The 26213-nt window shown below is 38.0% G+C and overlaps 1 protein-coding gene across 2 annotated transcripts in view; it reads left to right on the top strand.

Annotated features, from left to right (window-relative positions):
- Positions 1-26213, top strand: part of cnsta (consortin, connexin sorting protein a) — a 132037-nt gene that overhangs the window by 80434 nt on the left and 25390 nt on the right. For both annotated transcript variants that reach the window (XM_039748804.1, XM_039748805.1), the window contains one exon: positions 2274-3103. In XM_039748804.1, the coding sequence (XP_039604738.1) occupies positions 2274-3103 (830 nt within the window). The remainder of the gene's footprint in view (positions 1-2273; positions 3104-26213) is intronic.

Genomic DNA, 26213 nt, shown 5'->3' on the forward strand with positions numbered 1-26213 from the left:
AAAATTAGAATATCATGACAAAGTTGATTTATTTCAGTAATTCCGTTCAAAAAGTGAAACTTGTATATTAGATTCATTCATTACACACAGACTGATGTATTTCAAATGTTTATTTCTTTTAATTTGGATGATTATAACTGAGAACTAATGAAAGTCCCAAATTCAGTATCTCTGAAAATTAGAATATCAATTAAGACCAATGCAAAAAAAGGATTTTTAGAAATGTTGGCCAACTGAAAGGTATGAACATAAAAAGTATGAGCATGTACAGCACTCAATATTTAGTTGGGGCTCCTTTGGCCTGGATTACTGCAGCAATGCGGCGTGGCATGGAGTCAATCAGTCTGTGGCACTGCTCAGGTGTTATGAGAGCCCATGTTGCTCTGATAGTGGCCTTCAGCTCTTCTGAATTGTTGGTTCTGGCATATTGCATCTTCCTCTTCACAATACCCCATAGATCTTCTATGGGGTTAAGGTCAGGCGAGTTTGCTGGCCAATCAAGAACAGGGATACCATGGTCCTTAAACCAGGTACTGGTAGTTTTGGCACTTTGTGCAGGTGCCAGGTCCTGTTGGAAAATGAAATCTGCATCTCCATAAAGTTTGTCAGCAGCAGGAAGCATGAAGTGCTCTAAAACTTTCTGGTAGACGGCTGCGTTGACCTTGGACCTCAGAAAACACAATGGACCAACACCAGCAGATGACATGGCACCCCAAACCATCACTGACTGTGGAAACTTTACACTGGACCTCAAGCAACGTGGATTCTGTGCCTCTCCTCTCTTCCTCCAGACTCTGGGACCTTGATTTCCAAAGGAAATGCAAAATTTACTTTCATCAGAGAACATAACTTTGGACCACTCAGAGGCAGTTTTGTCTTTAGCCCAGGCAAAACGCTTCTGAAGCTGTTTCTTGTTCAAGAGTGGCTTGAGACAAGGAATGCGACAGCTGAAGCCCATGTCTTGCATATGTCTATGCGTGGTGGTTCTTGAAGCACTGACTCCAGCTGCAGTCCACTCTTTGTGAATCTACCCTACAGTTTTGAATGGGTTTTGTTTCACAATCCTCTCCAGGGTGCGGTTATCCCTATTGCTTGTACACTTTTTTCTACCACATCTTGTCCTTCCCTTCGCCTCTCTATTAATGTGCTTGGACACAGAGCTCTGTGAACAGCCAGCCTCTTTAGCAATGACCTTTTGTGTCTTGCCCTCCTTGTTCAAGGTGTCAATGGTCGTCTTTTGGACAACTGTCAAGTCAGCAATCTTCCCCATGATTGTGTAGCCTACAGAACTAGACTGAGAGACCATTTAACGGCTTTTGCAGGTGTTTGGAGTTCATTAGCTGATTAGAGTGTGGCACCAGGTGTCTTCAATATTGAACCTTTTCACAATATTCTAATTTTCTGAGATAATGAATTTGGGACTTTAAATAGTTGTCAGTTATAATCATCAAAATTAAAAGAAATAAACATTTGAAATACATCAGTCTGTGTGTAATGAATAAATCTAATATACAAGTTTCACATTTTTAATGGAATTACTGAAATAAATCAACTTTGTCATGATATTCTAATTTTATGACCGGCACCTGTAAATAGAGAAAGTGACTAAATGGACCCCGCATGACTAATCAAAAAGGGCAGTGGTCCACAGCCAGAGTAAAAAAGAAAGACAACAAGAAGAATGAGTTGCCATCTTTACTTGTCAACAGATAGCTGATCATATACAAGAAGGTTGTTTTATTTTTACTAGTTGACTTGGTCAAATATGGAGTAAGTCATTGAAGGAAAGTATAATGTAATTTGTGCTGCAGACGGATTGGACTTTAAAAAGGTCTGGGAGTATTGTTTTAAGCAAGGAAATGATATCATCCGCAGTACTGTATATAATTAATTTCTGTTTTAAACACACAATAATGTACATCCATTTTCCAGACATTTTATAACTAATTAAACGACATCAGGGTTATAGTTTTCATTATTTACTTGTCATTTCCTCAGATAAAACATGATGACATTTTCCCAGCTGCTCTCTTTATTAGATATTTGCATGCTAACAATCTGAAATTAGCATTTAGTTGGTAAAAATAAATGGTGACCCTACAATTTTATCATTTATTGGACTGAAATGTTCTTGATAAATGTTTATATGCACTTATCAATTTTCTGAATTATATAGTCATGTAATCCTTTATATAGCACACCAGCAGTGCATCTGTATGGTGACTAATAATTGAACAAAATGAACCTCCATCTTTTTTTTTTTTTTTTTAAAGATACGTTGTCTGATGCAGCAACAGAGGAGAAACAGAGCTCACTTAATTTACCGGTGATGTCTGAAGAGACATCTATTCTAAAAGAAGGTTTTACAGGCCTGGTATTAGAAGATCAAGTAGAAGGCCAAACGAATGAGCTGAACAGCCAGCAGAGGGAAGCCTTGCCTCTCAGTGGCTCCTTGCTAGCTCCCCACACCCATGAAGACCTAAGGCCTCATAGACAGCCTCTTCCTGCTTCTCTGCTGCCTGTAAGCACAAGCTGCTGTTCACAGCCTGAAACAGAGAGAGAGAAGCTCCTTGAAGATGTACTGACAGCAGCAGAATCCAGTAAAAAACAGAGCATAAATGGGGAGCAGCGGCTAGAAGGAGCACAACTGCCTGAGCAGGCAAATATTTCCCCAGGGCATTTGAGCTCAGACTTGCAAACAGGTGGAGAAGAGTATGATCCCAGCACCAGTAGGACTCAAGCTGGTCAGGAATACAGTAACACAAGTGAGAAAAGGGCTGTTTTAGAGGTGAAGGATATAACTCAAACTTCTTTGACGAATGATTTGGAAAATACAGCTGCAAGGGATGAAATTCAGCCCAATCCAGAGCACATGAGTAGAGAGCCCAAAAAGCTGGAGGTACTATTAGAACAGGACTGGAAAAGTGAAAATGAACTTGCAGATGGGGATCATTGCCCACAGGAAGGTTTCAGAGAGTTGGAAGAGAATGGATCTTTTGAAGAGGACAAAGAACAATCTTCTTTTGTCTTTACAGAGATGATGGATTTGAGTGATAGCTTAACCTCCCTGGATGACCTTGCTAAGAAAATACAGATTGAAGAGGTCAGTATGATTGTGCCTTTCTATTTTTTATTTTAATTACTATAATATTATTATATAATATTATTTTGTGTTAGAACCATCTTTAATTTCATACCCTTTTGATAAAATTTTACTTTATATCTTTACTTTTCAGCGCCAATCTAACTGCATAAAATAAGTTATAAAATAGAAAAAGAAATTAAAACATCCTTCAGGGAATGTGGATTACATAGCTAAGAACCTACTGAATGGGAACTTGATTTTAGCATATATTTAAACGGCAGAAGCAATAAACGTGATAGTGTACTTTGACCCTTGCTGCTTTTCCAGGAAACATTCTTGTGTCTCTTAGGCATAATGTCATTACTTTTCCTCCTAAATAATTGTACCTGCACCAGTATTACTAGAGAAGTTCAGAAGATGAAAAAAGCATATATTTTTAATTGTATGTTATAAATTATTTGACTTTCTCTGGTTTTCTACTAGAAATGTTAAAGATCTCTTTGCTCAAGTTTCTTTTATACCTCAGAGACTGGGTGGAAAGTTTTTGCTTGTATGTTTTGTTATTATGCAATGATCATAAAGCATTTGGTTTAGAAAAACGGAATCACCCACAGTCTGTGAATTTTTATCGTCTTTGTGGTCTAACCAACCTACACAGCGCAGTACTTGAAATGAAGTTACTTGAATCACACAGAGCAGTGTTTTCTACAGCATTTCTAGCTTTGTTTTACATTTTTCTTTACTGTTTTGAAGTTTTGGCATTCCTTGTGAGGGTTTTAATAGTATTTTAAATGTTTATGCAGCTGTACTCTGTACCCTGCTCCCACATCAGCATACTTGCATAGCAATTATTTCTATTGCACTTCATAGGATTCAGTGCATTTTAAAATCTTTTAAACATTTAATGGTATGAACACATGAAGTTAACCTTTCTGGAACCCTAATTATTTTCATAAATGCCTATCTACTTTTTTAACTGATGAAATACTGAACAATAGTGGAAGCTGGCAATAATACTAGTGTCTACAGGTAAAATGCTTTTATCTGTTGTCTTTTCCAGTATTCATATGACATTTATAGAATCAGTCAGCTTCTGATTTCTGAGACTATTGAATGTAGGCTGAAAATAATGATTAAAGTGTTCAGTGCTTTTGAGTAAGACTTACAGCTATTTCAAAAATGCACATTTTTATTCAAGGAGCCTTATCGGGTATGTAATCATATTTTTTACATTTATTTTATATTAACACAACCAAGATGTGGAAAATAAACAAAAACAAATATTAATGTATTTTTTGAGGTCACTTATCCATTATAGTATAGCTGACAGCAAAAGGCTGTTCTGGCAGAAGTGAAAGTCAGGAACCAGCCCTGGACTGGGTCCTGCGTAATAACTGGGCATACTTACACACACATGCACACTCTTTTATACTAAAGCTGAAGTTGATTTACCAGTCAACCTAACAGCTTGTTTTTGTGCTGTGGTAGGAACCCTGATTACACAGAAGAGACTTAACTGAATATCCAAACATAATGTAAACTCCACACTGAAGACACACAGAGTCCAAACAACATGATGCACTAGTTGTGTATGATTCGCCACTCTGGTGCTATTGAGTTAGTAGATGTTTGAAGCATCCTTTACTTTGAGTACAGAGTAATCTCTACTCATTTAAAACAGTTAAGCTTGGTACAGTACTTTGTGCCTCTTTCTCCTTAAAGGCATACTTACATTTTCACTGAGCTGTGGTTGGGCTGGAAGCTACAAGTCTTTCCATAAACATTTAATGGATTTAGATCATTGCTCTCACTGGTTAAAGGGGTTTACCTTTTTGCTGTTTAGCCACTTACTCAATTAATAACTATTTGTTTGTAAATGGTAGAATAGTTTCTTCTCTCTGATCAACTTTCCCTGCCATCTGTGAGTTTTCATTTAGGGTTTAGATGTCTGCAGTTTCATCAAACTTCACAACATTTTTCCACATAGCCTCAGAATCTTCAAAGTCCTGTTTTGCAAATTGAAAGTAGTGATTAACGTTTGGTGGCCTTCTTTTTCCTAGAGTACTTTAAAGCTCAAAATTATTTGAGATGAGCTCGTTAAACAGTCTTCTAAATAAAGACTGCAAGGCCATGAAATGGCAATGCTCCTTGCTGCACCTTTATTTTAAGATGTACCTATTGGTTCTCCAAAGTTGCTTTTTATTTTCCTTGCTGTTCTGTCTAATCAGACTTCTCTTTGTTTTATCATCTGTTTTTCTTGACATCGGTCCACACAAATGAAAGTATTTTGGCTGTAGTACACTATATGAAGCGTGACACATTGTATATCTGGAGGATGTGTTGTAGTATCTAATGGCACCTGTAGAACACCGTGCGCTGAACAACCTGCTGAAAGTTCTCCACAGTTTATCATGTTAGCAAAAAGCTAAGCAAAAGTGTTGTCAAAAATATTAATTGATAAAAGTTAATTATAAAATTTTAAAATGGTACCAATACTCATTTTCTATAATATCAGCCCAAACCATATCAGATACAATTTCCTGTCTAGCTTATTTTTTTGATAGTGAGTTCAGACTCATGCAGTGCACAACTATAGACATGCACCCACATACACACACTCATTGTTCCCCACATGGAGCAACAGCTCAGTAACTCAACCCATTCACTTTGCTTCTGTTCAAAATCAGCTGTGAAAACTTCAGCCTTTAAACAAAAATGTCCTGTGGAAATTGCTGTTCCTTTTCGTTTAGCACAGGTAAGGTAAGTTGTGATTGTTTTTTATCTCTTTGTGCTTCTGCACCTTTGTTCAAAATTTCTTCTTTTGAATTAATACATGCTGTTGGTAAATTGCATGCACAGCCATTTCCTCTGATGTTTGCTCCTGTAGTCTGCATTTTTAGTTTACAGGTATATTATGTATTATGTTATTTTAATTATAGTGGGGCGATCTGTGACAGCTAACAATACACTTTATTAAAAAGGAGTTGTAAAATTACACTTTTCAGACAGTTCAGTTTTATCTTAACCAGATTGGTGAGCATAACGCCATCTTTTAGAAATAGATTAAATTCTTTAACATGATTGTAGTAATAAGGACATAGTAAATATAATATAGGAATAGTAAAATAGCAGTAATAATAATAATTTTCATTTGTCACCCAAGACCTCTGAAAAAAGACAAACCTTGCTCTCAGACATTTACTCAAGTAGTGTCGCTGCATGTTATGTTGCAGCATTAAGCAGAATTTTAAAGTCATTAGGGGTCACTATGGATGGAAACATTTTAGAAAGCATACCTTTAGGCTACAGTAATGTTTTACGGAAGATTGCATTACTGTACTTGGCATTTTACTTACTTTTGAATGCGTGACAATCTCAAGCTTTTGAACAAATGCACTACGTTAAGAACAATATTATATTCATTAATGCAAAATTTTTAAACTGTCTTTAAACTGTTTAATGTTTACCAAAGACTGCATTGCTGTTCTTTTTTGGCATTTTATTGAGGTTGTGTGAAAAGCACAGAGGCTTTTGACCAAGTGCACTCCCTCAAGAGAAATCTAGTTATCTTTATGTAGTTTTTTTTTTTAATTACAAGTTTTAATTGTTAATTGTGTGTGCATTTCACACCAAATGGTATAAAGTACAGTTACTTTTCAAAGTATTATATTGAAGATAACAATTTCACTATCATGATAAATCTACTGTACAGAGGACAGAACAGGGCCCAAAATATTATCATTATCTATAATATCGACCCTAACCACATCAGATACACTTTCCTGTCTAGCTTGTTTTTTTGATAGTGAGATCAGACCCGTACGCAACTGCAGTTATTCACCCACACTCACACACTGCTCCCACATGGAGCAGCAGCCCAGCCTCCCTGCATTCACTGTGCTGCTGTTCAAAATTAGCAGTGAAAACGGCAGCCTTTAAACAAAAATGTCCTGCGCAAATTGCTGCTCCTTTTTGTTTAGCACAAGTAAGGTACACTTTGATTGTTTCTTATCTCTTTGTGCTCCTGCACCTTTACTCCAAACTTCTTTAGATATCAGATGCACTTTTCTGTCAAGCTTGTTATTTTGATAGTGAGTGTGATAATGGTTTTGATTACCTAATTGAGTCTTTTGGCACACTACTGTCCCCGTATACAATATGACTGCATGCAGGAGGACACTTGTAAAAACAGTCTGATAAGAGTATGCCTAGATACTCACCCATTGTGCACTCCAGGAAATATAGTTGAGTCTGGCACACAATGAATCAGTGTGCATTTGTGGGTTGGCCCTGTGACGGACTATCATGCTGTGTAAGGTTGATGCTGACAGTGCAGGCGCTGCACCGATATAAAAGGACAGAAGGTTTGAAAAACAACAATGAATAAAACTTTGGAATACTATACACATTCTGTTTCTTAATGATGGCTGCACTAAATTCATATCATGTAATATTCTAACCCTCATAATCTAGACCAGGGTCGCATTGAGCTGGGTTGGAGTCTTTCCCAGCTACCATAGGGCACAAGGCAGGAACAAACCCTGGACACAACGTACTAGACACACACTGGGGCCAATTTAGCATTGCCATTACATATCTTTGGAAAGTGGGAGGAAAATGGAGCACCCGGAGGAAACTCACACAGATATGTGGAAAACATGCGAGGCAGCAGCACTACCAACATACAGTCCCTTGTACTGGAGTCCCAAGGACATTTATGGCATTTAACATTGTGCCTTTGCACAACTTTATTTTGAAAGTGCCCATGAATTGATAGTTTATTCTGATATGTGGAAAGTTCTAACTATGATTGACCATAAATGGAGGGTAGTTATGTAGAGGTATACATTTTTAACACGAGCAGTTGCTGTATATTGCAGGAAATTTTGAACCTATTTTGATAAGTGTTTTTACATATTTCTAATCCATCTATATTTAGTCATTATATATTGTGACAGTTTTTGAGCATTTAGTTTTCACTTGGAATTAAGGTAATGCTTCTGTCAACTGGATGTTATTAAAACATATAAACATGCAAACTGTACTGTGATTGAAATTATAGTTTTGATGTTAAAAAATTTAAAAAGCTCTAATATTTACTTCATACTTTTATTGATGTCACTCATAAATTGCATTGTCAGCTGTACAAAGCAAACCATCCTAATCAAAGGTTTAGGTTGCCACGTATAGTAGAGTTAACCTAGTTTATTATGATATTGCACTTCATATGTAACATTTTCATTTAAGGAACTGTAACGTAAATGCACTTTAGTTAATATAAATTGAGCAAAATCAACTTTATTTTTCCATTTTTCCATAACCTTGTTCCTTGCATAGTCATAGAAGTCTATTAGGAAACTGTTGATGCATATGTATGTGGATTTACATCAGTTAGGTGTGGTGCATGCATAAAGCACAGGTTTGTCCAAAAGATCTTAAGAGTAAATTATTTAAAGGTGGACATGAGTATTTAATGACAACATGAAATGCCTCAGGTCTACATTTTGTTCCTCTTGTACATCAAATCTTTCAATAACATCTACGCTTGTATGTGTTTATCTCATGTAATGTTATAAATATCCTAATTTTGAACACATCATTTTTATAAAGAAAACATATTGCCTAGTTAAAACTAAAGACATTTGTGTTATGTTACCTTAGAAATAAAAATTAAATTAAACAGTTCAAATTAATCAAAAATGCTTAATTTTTTTATAATATGAATATATATTTCCAAGCCATATCCTTGTAATGTATTACTTTGTGCTATGAATAATTGTGTTTAAATGACGTTTGAGTGATAACTTTAAAAAATACCTCTGCTGAGTAGCTAGTTTCTCATGAGTTGATGCAGATTCTGGAAACAGTTCGTCATCATTATACCTCTACTAAAAATTACAACCATACATTGTGTTCTTTCAAAATGAATATAATTTAAGGAAAGTTAAAAAAAAAAAAGGAGATCACCTTTTACATGTTGGAAGTTTGATTACAATAAAACTCACAGACTCAATGGCCTGTAAGGATCAAGTTTTCTCATTTTTATTATTTAACTGGTATATTGTTATTGTCAATTATTATCTCACCCTAGTTTTAGATTTTACTTTTTCAAATAGTGTAACATAATTTCATGTTGTGCCAAAAAAGAGACAAACCCAAAAATTCATGTGAGGACTGGAGAGTCATTAAGATGTTTTATGACGATTATGATGACTCTGGACTCAAAACATTCCTAGGTCCAATGTTCAGTTCTTGCCTTATTTTTTTTATTTGTATCTTCAAATCAGGTAAGTCCTTAAAGCAAACAGGGTTCCAATATCCTCTGTGCTTCCTTCCCACCCCCTTAGAACTTTTCCTACTTGTTAGTTGGTTTGTCATGTGGTAGGTGCGGCAATGCACTGTATCAGCGTGTGCTCCTAACCTCTCTCTCTCTCTTTATCTCAAAAAAGCAAGGTATATATAGGGCATCAGTTAGACCTCTATGAATATTTTCAGTCTAGTCCTCCTCGTCTTGGAAAGCTATACTTAAGAATATCACTGCATCCTCAAGAAACCCATATTAACAGCATACCCGGTTTAAATATGTACACTGCCTGTACCTAACCCCTCATAAACTTTACACTTTGCATGTTGCTGCTGATCCCATCTGTCATCTGGCATTTTTCTCCATATGTTTTGGGAGTGTTCTCCAGTCTCTGCTTTATGAACTGATGTTTGTAAGTGCCTGTTGTCTACTCTCTCTGTTAATATTCCCTTTTTGCCACATATGTTTTTCTCCTAAACCTTTTTGTTCTTACTCTGACTTTTATCTAGCAGAGGTTATTCTGTATGGGTACCATCTCTGCAAAACTAATCTTAGCCTTTTGCTGGGAATCTCCGGACTTTCTCTCTGTAAACATCTGGAAATCCTCTTTGTTTAATCCAGTCTTACTTGAATTTTAGACGGTGATGATCAATGGATCATCTGGTTCCAATATAGAGAAGTTTCCATATGCTGTGTATTTGGTTGGAAGATGGCTGGCCAAGAGTCTATGTCACATTCCTAATCTTAATCTTTAAAAGTTCCCTTTGCTGATTCTTGTCTCTCCTTTTGGACTTTTTGTGTCTGTAGGGCCTCTCTCAATGGTCTGCAGAGGCATAATTAACTTTCAGTCCATTAGGGACTCCTTTTACAGAGCATATTTGGGTTGCTGTTTACTGTAACTGCTGCTTGTTCTATTATTGATGATTGTTATTTTTTCTTACTGAAGTAAAAAAAAAAAAAAAGATAATGCACATATCTTTGTGATAGCTTTAGGGGTATTTTAATTTAAAGTCAGCATTACTTTGATTTTTGATTATGAACTCTCTTTAAATTAATCTGCAAAATACAGTACTGGTATCCAGCTACTTGCTTAATTTTTCAGATACATTATTGGTACTACTTTTGGATAACCCAAGAAAGTGGCCACCCATGCCTTGGGGGCTTTATCTAGTACTTTCTTGTTATTGTTGTTTATTAGCTTAAAGTCTTATCACCTGCATGATAATTTCTGCTGAAACAAATCAGTGACCATGATGTCAAGACTGACTTATTGAAAGCAATCTCAGATTCCAAATATTGAGCAAGGGTCAAGAAATGTAATGTTTTTCATTCTTTCTCTCTCTATTTTTCTCTCTGTCTTTCTCTCTTTATTTTAATTCAGGAGTTTGGATTAACCAGTTAAGTAACTTTGTCTAGATATAAAAAATAATTATATAATGCATCAGTCTTACTCTAATTACCTTTTTTCAGTTCCTTCTTGTTATTGTTGTTTAAATTTCCTTTCTCCAGCAAAAAAGAATACAAATATAAATATTACTAAGGTGGTTGGACAGTTTACAGCTTTTGAATTAGAAACTTTTGTTGAGGATGAGGCAAAGAGTTGCTATATGCTGTATATATATTGTGATAGATAGGGGGTGCTGTCATCCCCTTGAACCCTCGGATCAGACGCCAGACACCAGATAAACACAATGCTCATAAACAATAACACTAATCAATACAATAAACAATCCTTCACTCCCAGATGTGTTGTCACCCTGCCACCCGACTCAGCTCACCCGTCTGGGCTCTGCCACAGTCTCTTGTAGTCCTTGACCCGGAAGTGTTTCTCTCTCTCTCTCTCTGTCCATGTGACTGGTAACACTTCCGGGTCAGATAAAAACTCCTTTTCTTCAACCCAGAAGTATGTAATTTGTCCACGTGATTGGGACGTACTTCCGGGCTGTAGGGCAAATAGTCCTTGGTCCTCCCTGCAGCGTCCTCTGGCGGCCCCCATGGTATCCAGCAGGGCTGTGAATAAACACTCCATGTCCATGATGCCCTGCTGGAATTCGGGGCACCTCCATCTGGCGGCCTGGGGGTATTGGCCGGGATGAATGGCCGGCCATATACCACAGTACTCCCCCCTCAGCGAAAAACCGTGGTTTGAAGCATCCAGCCCCGCAAGGGTCATCTTCCTCCAGGAGGGACTTCTGGTCGGACCTTGGCTGTTTCTGTTGAAGTATTTCCTGGAGAACCTAGGGGGAATATCATAACGGTGATCCACTTTATCTCCCGCTCTCCAGGGACAGTTTCGCCAAATGTGGCCCTGCTATCGGCATTCATAACACCGCCTCTGTCTTCCCGGAATTCTCCCTGTGCGATGCTGGAAACACTCGGGGAAATCAGGCTCTTCCCCTTTTCTTGCTGATGAGGGTTCCACAGCCGCCTCTGCACTCGTTTCTATTTTGTTAGGAGACCCCTGTTTCACTTTTGGCATCTCCTGTTTAATTTGGGGTTTTCCCACAGTCTGAGCCTCTCTATTTGTAAAAGAGAGACCCTTTACTGTTTGTACCCCTTTTGATTTAGATATAATAGGTGTCGGGGTCTTCAGGATTGCATCGCCCTGTGAGGCAGCACCATCCAGCTGCTCCGGCTCGATCAACCCTTCCCCCAACTGCTCTGTTAATGTTCCGAACTCCCTTGTAGGGTTCGCTGTGACTTGGCACCCTCTACTAATTAATCGTGGGCCCGGTTCTCACTGCGTCCCTCTATGATGTACGGTACCGGTAATACTCACCTGTACCGCTAAATTATTTAATACGGGAGACCCAACCGCCGCAGGTACTCATCTACCTTCTTCAGAGGTGCTTCGGCCATCTCTCCCAGATGCTTTATGATCTTCTTGATCGCCGTCAGCATCTGTAGGAAACTATGTACAGGCTCGATCAGTTTGCCGAGTTCCCGCACATCTACAATATTATTTAGTTCAGCCTGAGGCAGGCTCAGGCAATCACTAGCCTTACCTTCTGGCTGGGAGCCAATGAGCACGCCCATTCCTGGCATGTGCTCCCGTTGGGCTGCGCACAGGCTTCTGGGATTTGGAGTTCTCTTTATCAGAGGACCGGGTTGCTATCTTTGGCTGACTGCGATCCGCCTGTATTAATTTGTCGGCGGATCAATCAGCCATTTCCCGGCCCTCCTTACCTTTTTGTGGGGTGAGCGGCGCTTTGCTCGCCTCCCACTTCCCCTTCGGAAAGTCCGAGTCCATTTTTTCCTGGGTGAAGCCGTAAGCAGTAGGACACAGACCTTCTCCTTCCCACAATACATCGGGTTGGGTCATGTGTCCCTCGCCAGCACTCAATATGCGGAAGTCCTTTGTTTTGCTGTCTGCCCGAACGAGACCGCACCACCATCTTCGGGATTTTCTCCTGCCTCCCGCAGAGCCTCCAGATGATGTTCTCCAAGGTATTTGCATGGTTAAAAAATGAGATGAGAACCCTCAGATCAGACGCCAGACACCAGATAAAAGTCCAATAACTTCTTTTATTATTACAATAATGTGCCCAAAGCACCCTCCACTCCACAATACTCATAAACAATAACACTAATCAATACAATAAACAATCCTCCACTCCCAGACGCGTTGTCACCCTGCCACCCGACTCAGCTCGCCCGTCTAGGATCTCCCATAGTCTCTTATAGCCCTTGACCCGGAAGTGTTGCTCTCTCTCGGTCCATGTGACTGGTAACACTTCCAGTGTCTATGATGCCCTGCTGAAATTCGGGGCACCTCCATGCTACAGGGAGGGCTCCACCTGGCAGCCGGGATGAATGGCCGACCATATACCACTAATATATATACATACATACTGTACATACATACAGTGGTGCTTGAAAGTTTGTGAACCCTTTAGAATTTTCTATATTTCTGCATAAATATGACCTAAAACATCATCAGATTTTCACTCAAGTCCTAAAAGTAGATAAAGAGAAACCAGTTAAACAAATGAGACAAAAAAATTATACTTGGTAATTTTTTATTGAGGAAAATGATCGAATATTACATATTTGTGAGTGGCAAAAGTATGTGAACCTCTAGGATTAGCAGTTAGTTTGTAGGTGAAATCAGAGTCAGGTGTTTTCAGTCAATGGGATGACAATCAGGTGTGAGTGGGCACCCTGTGTTATTTAAAGAACAGGGATCTATCAAAGTCTGCTCTTCACAACACATGTTTGTGGAAGTGTATCATGGCATGAACATAGGAGATTTCTGAGGACCTCAGAAAAAGAGTTGTTGATGCTCATCAGGCTGGAAAAGGTTACAAAACCATTTTTAAAGAGTTTGGACACCACCAATTCACAGTCAGACAGATTGTGTACAAATGGAGGAAATTCAAGATCATTGTTACCATCCCCAGGAGTGGTTGACCAACAAAGATCACTCCAAGAGCAAGGCGTGTAATAGTTGGCAAGGTCACAAAGGACCCAAGGGTAACTTCTAAGCAACTGAAGGCCTCTCTCACATTGGCTAATGTTCATGTTCATGAGTCCACCATCAGGAGAACACTGAACAACAATGGCGTGCATGGCAGGGTTGCAAGGAGAAAGCCACTGCTCTCCAAAAAAACATTGCTGCTCGTCTGCAGTTTGCTAAAGATCACGTGGACAAACCAAAAGGCTATGGGAAGAATGTTTTGTGGACAGATGAGACCAAAATAGAATTTTTTGGTTTAAATGAAAAGCATTATGTTTGGAGAAAGGAAAACACTGCATTCCAGGATAAGAACCTTATCCCATCTGTGAAACATGGTGGTGGTAGTATCATGGTTTGGGCCTGTTTTGCTGCAGCTGGGCCAGGATGGCTTGCCTTCATTGATGGAACAATGAATTCTGAATTATATCAGAGAATTCTAAAGGAAAATGTCAGGACATCTGTCCATGAACTGAATCTCAAGAGAAGGTGGGTCATGCAGCAAGACAACGACCCTAAGCACACAAGTCGTTCTCTCAAAGAGTGGTTAAAGAAGAATAAAGTTAATGTTTTGGAATGGCCAAGTGAAAGTGCTGACCTTAATCCAATCGAAATGTTGTGGAAGGACCTGAAGCGAGCAGTTAATGTGAGGAAACCCACCAACATCCCAGAGTTAAAGCTGTTCTGTACGGAGGAATGGGCTAAAATTCCTCCAAGCCGGTGTGCAGGAATGATCAAAAGTTACCGGAAATGTTTAGTTGCAGTTATTGCTGCAAAGGGGGTCACACCAGATACTGAAAGCAAAGGTTTACATACTTTTGCCACTCACAAATATGTAATATTCAATAATTTTCTTTAATAAATAAATGCCCAAGTATAATATTTTTGTCTCATTTGTTATACTGGTTTCTCTTTATATACTTTTGGGACTTGAGTGAAAATCTGATGATGTTTTAGGTCATATTTATGCAGAAATATAGAAAATTCTAAAGGGTTCACAAACTTTCAAGCACCACTGTATGTGTATATATATTATATATATATTATATATATATATATATATATATATATATATATATATATATATATATATATATATATATATATATATCGTGTCACGCATGCGCGAGTAGGAGGCCGCGGGCGGACCCGAAATCGCTTTGAAGGACGTTTGTCGGTAGGGAATGGCGGGTACTAACCTTTCTGCTCTCTTTCAGGAAAAAGACGCCCGCCATCATAACCTGACCGCACCACGCCCACTTCCGCCTTCCTCCGCCATCTTCCTGATGTCACGAATCCCGTCATCCCTCACGCCTCCTTCCCAGCATTCCTCCACTTCCGGCTCCTCCTATATAAAATACGCATTCCGATCCACAAAGTTTTTGTTTATCTCTTTGACCTTCTTTGTATAACGAAGAATTTAAGTTTGTTACAGTATACGGGGCCGGAAACCCCAACCCTTTATGCTGTGTTGTCTTCTTTTCTTTACAATATATATATATATGAATACCCTTTTCAGTAAAAGTAGTTTAAAAAAAAATGTGAATATGCATTGGTTACACACAGACCAAGTATGCATTTACAGTTTATTTAGCAAGCAGCAGTAACAACCACAACACCAATCCATGTCTTTCTCAGGGAAATATGCTCCCAACCTTAATCCTCAACCTCAATCTAACACATGATACGCACTCAGAAGCAACATTGAAATAAGCACTCTACCTGGCTGTTGATATTTTACACTTGTTTCCTTGTCATTGCATAACAACTGCAGTATTTTACTATCAGTTTGAAATATTGTTCTTCTAGGAGGACATTCATTAACTGTTTACAAAATATACTTGGTATAAATTGCTGTATTAAGATGTGTGTATGTATTGCAGTAATGGTTTCTGCTTTGTGTCTGTTGTTGTCTTGATGGGCTCTGGCTCTTTATGACCCTGTATTAGATTAATGCAGGTAAAAAAACATTTATGGTAGTTTAAAGTATAGTCGGAAAGCATTCAAGAAACAAACTTACAGTAATATATGTTAGCATGAAGTTCTCATTTTGAAAAGAACAAAGTAGATGCTTACAGTTTAATTACTAATTAAGAAATACTTAAAATCTTTCAATCAGTGAGTATTACACTAAATTTTACTATACAGCAAAACACTTGTTTCGCAATTGTGGACATGGCATTCGAGGCTTTTTTACATCCAATGATACACTTACCATGTTTTTTGATATACACTACATAGCCAAATGTTTGTGGATACCTGATCATCACACTTATGTGAGCTTGTTGGATACCCCATTCCAAAACTATGGGCATTAATATGGAGTGGGCCCCCTCTTTGCATCTGTAGCAGCCTCAACTCCTCTTGGAAGGCTTACCAGAAGACTTTTGAGTGTGTCTGTGGGAATTTGTGTCCTTACAGCCAGAAGAGCAATTGTGAGGTCAGGTATTGATGTTGTACAAATTGATCGGGCTCTCAGTTGACATTCTAACTCATCCCAAATTCAGTAAGGTTGGATTAAGGGCTGCGTAGGGGGTCACAGTCGTGCTGGAACAGAAAAGGATTTTTCCCATACTGTTGCCACAGAGGTGTCACAATTGTCCAAAATGTCTTTGTATGCTCTAGTATTAATAATACCCTGGAAATAAGGAGCTTAGCTCAAACAATGAAAAACATGCCTAGACCATTATTCCTCCTTCACCAAAATTTACAGTAGGCACTATATAATTCAAAAAGGTGCATTCTCCTAGCATACCCCAAACCCACATTAGCCAACACTCCAGAGAACACATTTCTACTGCTCCAGAGCCAAATGGCGGCACGCTTTACACCTCTCTAGCTGACAGTTGCCATTTTGCATAGTGGTCTTGTTTGTAGGCACATAGCCATTGAAACCCATTTCATGAAGCTTCTGAAGCACAGCTCTTATTCTGATGTTGCTTCCAGAGGCAGTTTGAAGAACTGAGTGAGTGATGTGTGGTCTATCACTTAGTGGCTGAGCTGTTGTTTCTCGTAAATGCTTCTACTTCGCAATAATAACACTTACAGTTGACCAGGGCAAATATGACAGAGCATAAATGTCACATACTGACTTGTGGCAAAGGTGGCATCCTATGACAGAGCCATGTTTAAAGTCACTAAGCTGTTCAGCATGACCCATTCTACCGCCAATATTTGCCAGTAGGGATTGCAAGGCTTTGTGCTTGGTTTTGTGAATCTGTTAGCAGTGGGTGTGGCAAGAGATAAATTGACATTGTGTTTATGTTTTAATAATGGATTGTCCAGAGCAATCACCATGTTTAAGGTGAGGGTTCGTCATTTTGATTAGCACATGCAAGTATGACTCAGTATACTTTGTACACATGGTATCTTGAGCCAGAGGCAAATGATTGACTTTGTAATGGTGTCATTTCACCAGAGGCTGTATCCTTTGAGAGATACTGACCTGTCAACTGGTCACCATTCAGTGATGAGTTGGCTTAGATAGATGGAACACCCACTGTACAGACTAAGAAGAACAAAATAACTAGTGAAAGTGTGCTGGAAATGACTAGTGACAATCTCTGTCTGAAAGTGTTCAACTTTCACCTGTAGAGGTGTTTCTTGTGTTTTTGGTATATCTGAATGAATCATATTCAAGATCAGTAGTGGGCAGGTAAAATAAATTGTGGTCAAAAGGGTTTTGGTGGTGTTCAGGTTGAGCAATCCTTGGACTCAGTGGTGGATACCATTAGTAGGGGAAGCTGTCAAGATGAAGAAAAAAGGTTTCAACACAATGGAAAAGCAGGGTCTCCATATTTGGCTCAGAGGTGACAGGCAGGTCAAAAAGGGACAATGTGTTGGTAATGTTTGCATAGTTCAATTGTATCTTTCTTGAAAGTCACTGTGCTTAAGGCAAGAAGCAATCCTGGATGAGACGTCAGTCCTTTACAGGGCACACACTTCTATTCATCTGCACTTACACTCAATCACACAATTTAATATGCTTTAAATCAATAAAAATTAAAAATAAATAAATAAAATATATAAGTAATCTATAGTTAAGCTAACATACATGCATTTCGAGGCATAGGAGTAGGATGAAATACCCAAAGAAACCCCCATGCTGATACAGATCAGTCTGTAGACAGCACACAAGACAGTGTTTGAGCCGGGAGATTAAATCTGTTTACCTAGAATGGTGAATTAATAATACTTCCCATTATTACACATATTGAAAGACAGTATTTGTAAAATTTATTTTAAAATATTATTGTGAGACTTGTAGTACTTGCAAATTGTAGTGTTTCTAGGTCTCTACTATAGTTGCACAGTAGCTGCTTCAATAGCTTCACGTCAAGCTGCATAAACACACTGATTTATATATGAAATGACAGAGTAGATGCATAAATGTTTTATGGGTACAGAGGCTAGTCTTCCTAGTTCCTGATCGATAATTCAACATTACTGGAAGCCCTTGCAGGCATTTAAATGTTAAGTCTAATTAGCACTCCAAACTTAGTGCAAAAGTCGCATGTTGTTTCAAATGTGGAAACACAATTTTGCAACAGTCCCGTCATACAATTTTACCAATTTATTCTCATTTTAATTGGTAAAAATCAATAAAACTACATTTGTTTGATTGTTTTTGAACCATAAACATTTACATTAAATAAATGTCACTTCTATATGTCTAATATATATACTTCTATGTGTCTACATCTCCATGACTGGAAAGCAAGTGCTGTTCTCAACCAATTTTTTCATCTTATACAGTACACTGAAATTTATATTCATTTTATAGCATATTTACATATAGTCTGAAACTATATGTAAATACATTTGCTAAGCAATTAACACCACAGGAAAACAATAAGGGATTATACCGTAAAGCTGCTCAAAAGTCTGCTGCTGAATCTCTAGTACTTCTGTCATTCCAGCAGAGGACAAATCAACTCTACTACATGTTGGGATAGGCTTAGAATTGATTAATATGACTTAAATTGATATAGTAATTATTTTGACCAAAAATGTGATATTTGATATTTCTCAGTATGTTCACAAAACACCTTATGAATATTAGCACCATGTAGACATGTATTTAAACATTTTCCAAAACCTGGTATATTTTGACACAGTAAGAACTTGAAATATTAGTAAAGGTAGCTTTTTTTTGCATCCAGTGTTTTTAAAAGCTTCTTGATTTCTTCTTTACATTATAGATACTTTATAACTTTACATGGGCAGTACCAGGTAGGAATATGTATTGGGGAGTTCAAATTCTGAGGAGGTTGATGACATTTTGGGGAAAATAAAGTTGTTTCAGCTACCTATTGGAAATTTACTTTCATTTTCAATTCCAATGAACAGTGAAGTACTATCTTCATATTAAAATTTTGCATTATAAAATCACATTTTTATTTCATTTAATTGATATTTTATTATCCCATTACTAACCTTTCCTCACAAAGTGATATTGTTGTATATCTTAACAGATAATCAATAATCTTAACAAATTAAAAGATCATAACAACAACATTTATAAATCTTAATGTCAAATAAATATACTATACTTTGCATTTGTGTGAGTTTCTGGCCAGTATAGTTATCTAAATCCTGAGAAAGTATGTTTTTTTAGGGCAGAACTTAATTAGCTGTTATCTCCTTTCACCTGCTGATTTGCTGCATATACAGTATGAAATTTTGCAGAGACCCAGTTTGCCAGCGAGGCAGGAAAGTATGTTGCTGATTCTGTACATGCCTGGATGGCCTCATCATATGCATAACATGTTTTATCTTGAAATATTTTACTGTTTCAACTGTTATCCCAGGTAAAACCAAACCTTTTGTAAACAGCAATGCTACCCCTACATGGTCTAAACTGTTCCTTTCCTAATCCTTGTTGGTTTCTTTTTCATGCTCATCACAGGCAGGCACCATGGGCAAAGTCAACCTAATCACTCTTAGAATGAGTGCTGGAGATTTTGCAGATTTTATTTAATGTTCAAATGAAGTTGTGGAGAATAAAAACTAAGTGCTGATCATTACAATATTGCCTTTTACATGCTGATTTTTTCAAATCTTGATTCAAATTGCAAATTCAATCTATTGCCAAGCCCTAGTTTGGCTCTCTATTTCCCCCAATATTGTTCTGGAAAAGCAGGTTTAGAATATGGATGAATGGATGAATGCTGCTGTCGTGAGAGCTAAGTTTCCCACCAAAAAAAGATGCAGGTACAGTGATCACTCTATATCGCACTTCGACTTTCGCGGCTTCACTCTATCACGGATTTTAAATGTAAGCATATCTAAATATATATCACGGATTTTTTGCTGGTTCGCGGATTTCTACGGACAATGGGTCTTTTAATTTATGGTACATGCTTCCTCAGTTTGTTTGCCCAGTTGATTTCATACAAGGGACGCTACTGGCGGATGGCTGAGAAGCTACCTAATCAGAGCACGTATTACATATTAAATAAAACTCCTCAATGATATACGATAGGCTTCCCGTGCGGTGCTTCGCATACTTGAAAGCCCAAACAGCACGTATTGATTTTTGATTGTTTGCTTGTCTCTCTCTCTCTCTCTCTCTCTCTCTGACATTCTCTGCTCCTGACGGAGGGGTTGTTCGCAGAGGGGGTGTTCGCACACTGGCCTAGAGGATACGGACGCTCCTCTAAAAAATGCTGAAAGACTACCTTCACATTGCTGCCTTCCTTGTAGCTGCTTTGTCCGGCGGTGCCACTCATACTTAAAAGCCCAAACAGCCCTATTGATTTTTGATTGTTTGCTTTTCTCGCTCGTGCTCTCTCTCTCTCTCTCTCTCTCTGACATTCTCTGCTCCTGAAGCGCACTCCTTTGAAGAGAAAGATATGTTTGCATTCTTTTAATTCTGAGACGGAACTGTCACCTCTGTCTTGTCATGGAGCACAGTTTAAACTTTTGACTAAAGGGTGTTTTTTCATGTCTAGAAGGCTCTAATAATGTTAGAAAATGTATTTAGAAGGTCGTAATAACCGCGATAAACAAAGGTTGACTGTACTTAGAAAGTTTGCCATGTTGGATGTACAGGATGCACAGGAGTCTTTACTTAGTTGCTTCGTATACTCAATATGCCTGTAATGAAACAAATATTTAGTAAGGCAGAAACAGACACACAGAATGTTACAAACTAAGATGGTTTTGTGAGAGAAATAGACATTCATATCATTGGTTGTGTTTTTCAGTGTTTTCATTTAGTCTTAAAATGTTATAAAGTTGCTGCAGGTACAAAGCAAAATATCCTTTGACACTGAGCTGACCTATTTACAGGTAAAGTGTCATTCACAGTTGAGTGTAATCATTTAATTTGCCTTTGTAAGCGCAAAGGCTAGTTGTGTAGTACCTACAATATTGTAACAACTGGAGTAGAGCTTGTACCATTGGTCACTGTCTTTACTATCTTCAGTTTTCATTCAGGGATCTGTTTTTAATATCACAAACACAGTGTGAAAGTATGCTTTTTTAGCTAGAAAATGAGTATTACTCTGTATGCATTTATTGCTCAGTTCATTGACTATAACATTTAAACTGTGTGAAGCAGTTGGTATCACTCTTACATTATCCAGTATCTCAACAAAGTATAATTTTTCAGCTGGACAAACTTGTCTCAGTATCACAAAAGGAATATTGAGTGACTATAAAAGAGTTGTAAAAATAGTGCTCATTCAAAGTACTTCACTTCATACACGTGAACATAAGAAATTTGACAAATGAGAGCAGACCATTCTGTCCATCAAGCTTGTTTGTTTGGCTAATTAATATCTAAGATGCCCCAGTATTTCATCCAGATACATCTAAAGGTTTTCTAATTTTCTGCTTATTCCTGATTACCACATCTCTTAGCATAATGGAGTGCTCCATGACTTCAGTCCTAAATGCTTTTCCTCATAATTTCCGTCTGTGTCTCCAAATACATGATTATCCCTTAAGTTGAAAGAATTTTGCTGTATCAACTTTATCAAAGCCTTTGAGAATTTTGAAGACCAAAATTAGCTCCACATGCAGTCTTCTCTAATTCTCAGAGTAAAACAGGCCTGGGATGGACTTTGTTGCTTTCTTCTGCACAACTTCAGTTGCTTCTATGTCTTTCTTGTAGCTTGGTGACCAGAACTGCACATAATATATGTCACTAGACAAAATAATAGAACCCTTATGACACTTTTATTATATGTGCACTGTCCAAATCTTTTTGCTTCCATCTCTAGGCCTATCTCTGAAAGTGTGGAATCAGGTAGCATTTAATGTATTTTGTTTACTGGTTCTGGAACAGTAATTCTTTGACTCAGCCGCCATTGTATGGGACATTATTATATCTTTGCCTGTACTTAGAAGTACCATTTAATAATTACCGTTTATTTGGAATGTGGGAGAAAACCCAAGAGTAAAAATATATATATGCTGTTTTACATTTACTTGTAAGGGGTATTCACACACATTTCCGTTAATGTATTTTAAACAAATGTCCTTAAAAGATAAATATAGCTGAGTGGCATTTGTATTAAAAATATTTGTGAGAAAACTGTCTTTAACAAGTGTTACGTGCTCTTGTTTTTTTCTGCTGTGTCAGTCACTAAAACTGTTATTTACAATAGCCTCTTCACATTTTCCCAGCCAGTATTTAGAATGTTTTATTTAAGAGTCTCATCAATATAATCCCCCAAGTGATTTCTGCTAATGGAAGGTTGTGAGGGCATTTTGTCAGGCCTGAGATTTTGTGTATGATCAATACTAAACAACATTTTGTACAACCTATTATATTGAAAAGGAGTCAGTTCTTTTTTTAACTGTTTAATGGGTTTGAACTTTTACAGGTGAGTGGATTAAAAAAATACACATAGACATTAAATTAAAACTGTGTGGTACTGAAGACACAAAATTTCCTATTTATTATTTTGTTTTTAAATAAAGCAAAATATAGGCTGTTACTGTATGGAAACACTGCATCTGTTCAGATATCCAGCACTAGCTGTTTGAAAGCCTGTAGTGCATAACCAATAACTCATATTCCCCGTCAAAAGGCAAATATCTGTTTACTAGCTGTTCTACCCATCTAAGAAGGGTTGAAATCTAAGTAATCAGTGTTATTGTTTACAGTGCACTATGCAAAGCATTTGTCTCTGTAATATGCCATTTGCGTTGCAGTGTTAATGATTGTGATTCTCCATCTATTGCAGGGCTATTCAATTACAAATTCAGTTGGGCCAGATTGTCAAACCAAGAAGGTTAGCAGGGCCAGTCATTTTAGCGGCAAAGCAGCTCGTAATGACAAATTTTAAAACCAACACAAACATATTTATTGAAAAACATAAGGTTTATTCGTTGTTTCTCTTTTAACTTTGGTCAGTTTGCAGAGCAAAAGGTGCATACAAAAAGAACTGAATTAACAGAATCTGAGGTAGCCCCTATTTTTTCCACTTACAAAAGAAAAAAAACTGACCTAGGCTACATATCTGATCTATCTGATCACAAAGTGCATAAAACAAAATAGTGCACAGTAGTAGGCTATTAGAAATAACATTGTTTCCTTTTGAAACAAAATAAACAACTTGTACACATTTGACCCAGGAACATCTCAAAGTGCATAAAATAAAAAGTGCACAGTATTCACAACGATAACAACACTGAGGGAACATATTTTAAATCACCATGTGTGATTAGGCATGCCTCTGTTACGCATCCCACATTATATTGATGTATTGTAGGCTACAGTTACCCTGCTGACTTAGTGGGAGAAGTGACATTTTTGTTTTGAACGAGCAGTGACTTTAGGCTCGTAAGTTGTCAATGCAATTCGAAGGCATTGGTGGGGAGTATGGTCAGTCAGGGAGCAATGAGAGTTGCTTTTTATGGAGTTCATGTGTGAAAAACTTGACTCACATGTATATGTTGATCCAAACATACTGAGCATGACGATCGCTACTTTCTTAATGTTAGGGAACTGATGTGCGTTGACATCAGTCCAAAACATTGCAGGCCCGTTAGTGGAAAGCTCCTGTGCCATGGTTACAGATGACTGCATGTCAACAAGTTCGAGTGTGAATTTCCCCTCGTCAATGGAAGGGACCAGTTTCTTAGCTCTGGCGGATAAGTCCCCTTCTATTGCAACAGTGAACGGGTCTCTTGACAAAAACGGCCAACTCTGTGGGCAGATCAAGTCCATCCAATCGACCAGCAAAGTTATTTTTCAACATCACAATGAAATCTGTCATCACATTCGTGATTTGTGCGGGGGATAAGATGCATTTGCGGAGTGTCGGAAAATGCAGCATTCGGCCTGTGCTCAAATCATTTGCGAAAAGGTCCAGTTTAACTCGCATCTGTTCCACAAGGTCGATGACAGTTTTGTCTCCGCCTTGTAGTCCCAAATTGAGATCGTTCAGGTGTTTGAATATGTCGCTCAGAAAGCAGGCATCGGCCATGAAGTTGTCCAGTATGCAACTCAAGTGCGTTTCTGCCTTTTTTTGCTTGCTGCCGCGGAGGAAAGTTATGATCTCTTCTCTGAGACTGCAGAAATGCTCCAGTGCTTTGCCTTTGGACAGCCACCTCACATCATTATGCAAAAGAAGGTCATGGTGCTCAGCAGACATTTCTGACAGCAGCATGTGGAACAAGCGGTGTTGGAGGCTTGATGTGGAGCGAATAAAATTAATTATAGCCATAACGCTGTCCATTGTCGTTTTGAGCGCCCCGCTTAGTTTTGCGCACAACACCGCCTGATGCACAATGCAGTGTAAGGAGATCAACTGAGGTGCAACAACGGACCAACGTGCTGCCAAACCATTCACTTTCCCTGTCATGGACGGAGCCCCATCTGTCACAAGCATGCACACACGCTTCATATCCAGACCACTGTCTTTAAAAAAGGCGGAAATTTTCCCAAAGGCTATATCGCCAGTTGTGTGTCCTTCTAATGGCAGTAGGCCGAGCAGCTCCTCTCGGAAGCATTTGCCATCAAAAAAATGGAAATATATGCACAACTGAGCAGTATCAGTTTTGTCTGTGGACTCATCTACTGCTATAGACATAGTATCAGCTTTCATCAGGTCTCCTAACAGCGTTTCATACACATCTGCAGCAAGAATTTCAACCCTACAAATGTTTGAAGTATCTGACAGGAATACGTTTTTTATAGCAGATACCACGCTCATTTTAATTTTATCGTCATTTATCACCTCAAGTTCCAAAACAAATGTTTCTACTCCTGTCTTACCAGGTCTGGACTGTCTTCTTCTAGCCATGCAAGTCCTTGCCAACAATTCTTCTACTAACTTCCATCTCAACTAAATACAGTACTTGGGAGAGATGGACTTTATGCTGTCATCCTGAGACCTCTTCTGTGGTGACCAAAGGAACCACTTCTGAAGTCATAGGAGAAACCTTGTGGCCATATGCCTATAGCTCCCTATACTGGTCCTAAATGCTTCTGAAGTCTAAGATATAAAGGCCCAGGCAACCCTCCTGTGCTCCTTTTGTCATCACCTGGTAAAATTATAATCTTGGTCCCAGAGGCTTCCATGGCCTGTTTTTTACTCTCAGAACTTTAGTATCTACCCAGTGCCACAGTCTGCTAGTTGCCATACTAATTGCTACCTGTCTTGTCTATACAACAGTAACACACGATATGAATATAAAACAGCAGACAACTACATGGTTTATTGATCCCTTTACTGTACCATCTTATCCCAAGTCAGGGTCACAGACTTTGGACCTTATCTTGGAACCTATAATGTTTCTGAGTTTTTGGCTTACACAGTTTATTTTATTGTTTTTTTCAGATTTCATTTATTTATCTTATTGTTATTTATTCTTATCATTCTGATAGTGACATCATAATGTTGCTATTTTGTGTTTTTTTAGCCATTACAGCTATTTTGACCATTTTACAGCTCGGGCATTACCATATTGTTTGTAGGAACACCACCGATTGCCAAGTGTGTGATCATCATGTTGATATGTTTGATGTCACTACATGCATATGTAAAGATTTACAGTGTTCATTACTCTAAAACACTTTTATTAATGTTAGTGGAAGCTAATGGTGCCATCATTAACATGTTAGTGCTTGGACTTATTGTTTTGTTACTGGCTTTGGCAGTAATTTTAACGACAGCCATTTATTTATTTCAAGTATCTGACTGTCCCTTCATTTATTTCATCTACTGTCAAACTAGAATCATATTATCTGATCAACAGTATTGCTCATCAAGGTCATAGCAGCAGCATTGGTTGCAATGCAGATTTGGGTTATACATTTGATTGTAACAAATATGCAGGGTCTATGTGAATTATTTACTTTAGTTAATCATGGATATTTTAGTTTTAAGTATTATTTAAAATAAACACAAAGA

This window comes from Polypterus senegalus, chromosome 3 (genome assembly GCF_016835505.1).
Source record: "Polypterus senegalus isolate Bchr_013 chromosome 3, ASM1683550v1, whole genome shotgun sequence".
Lineage (NCBI taxonomy): Eukaryota > Metazoa > Chordata > Cladistia > Polypteriformes > Polypteridae > Polypterus > Polypterus senegalus.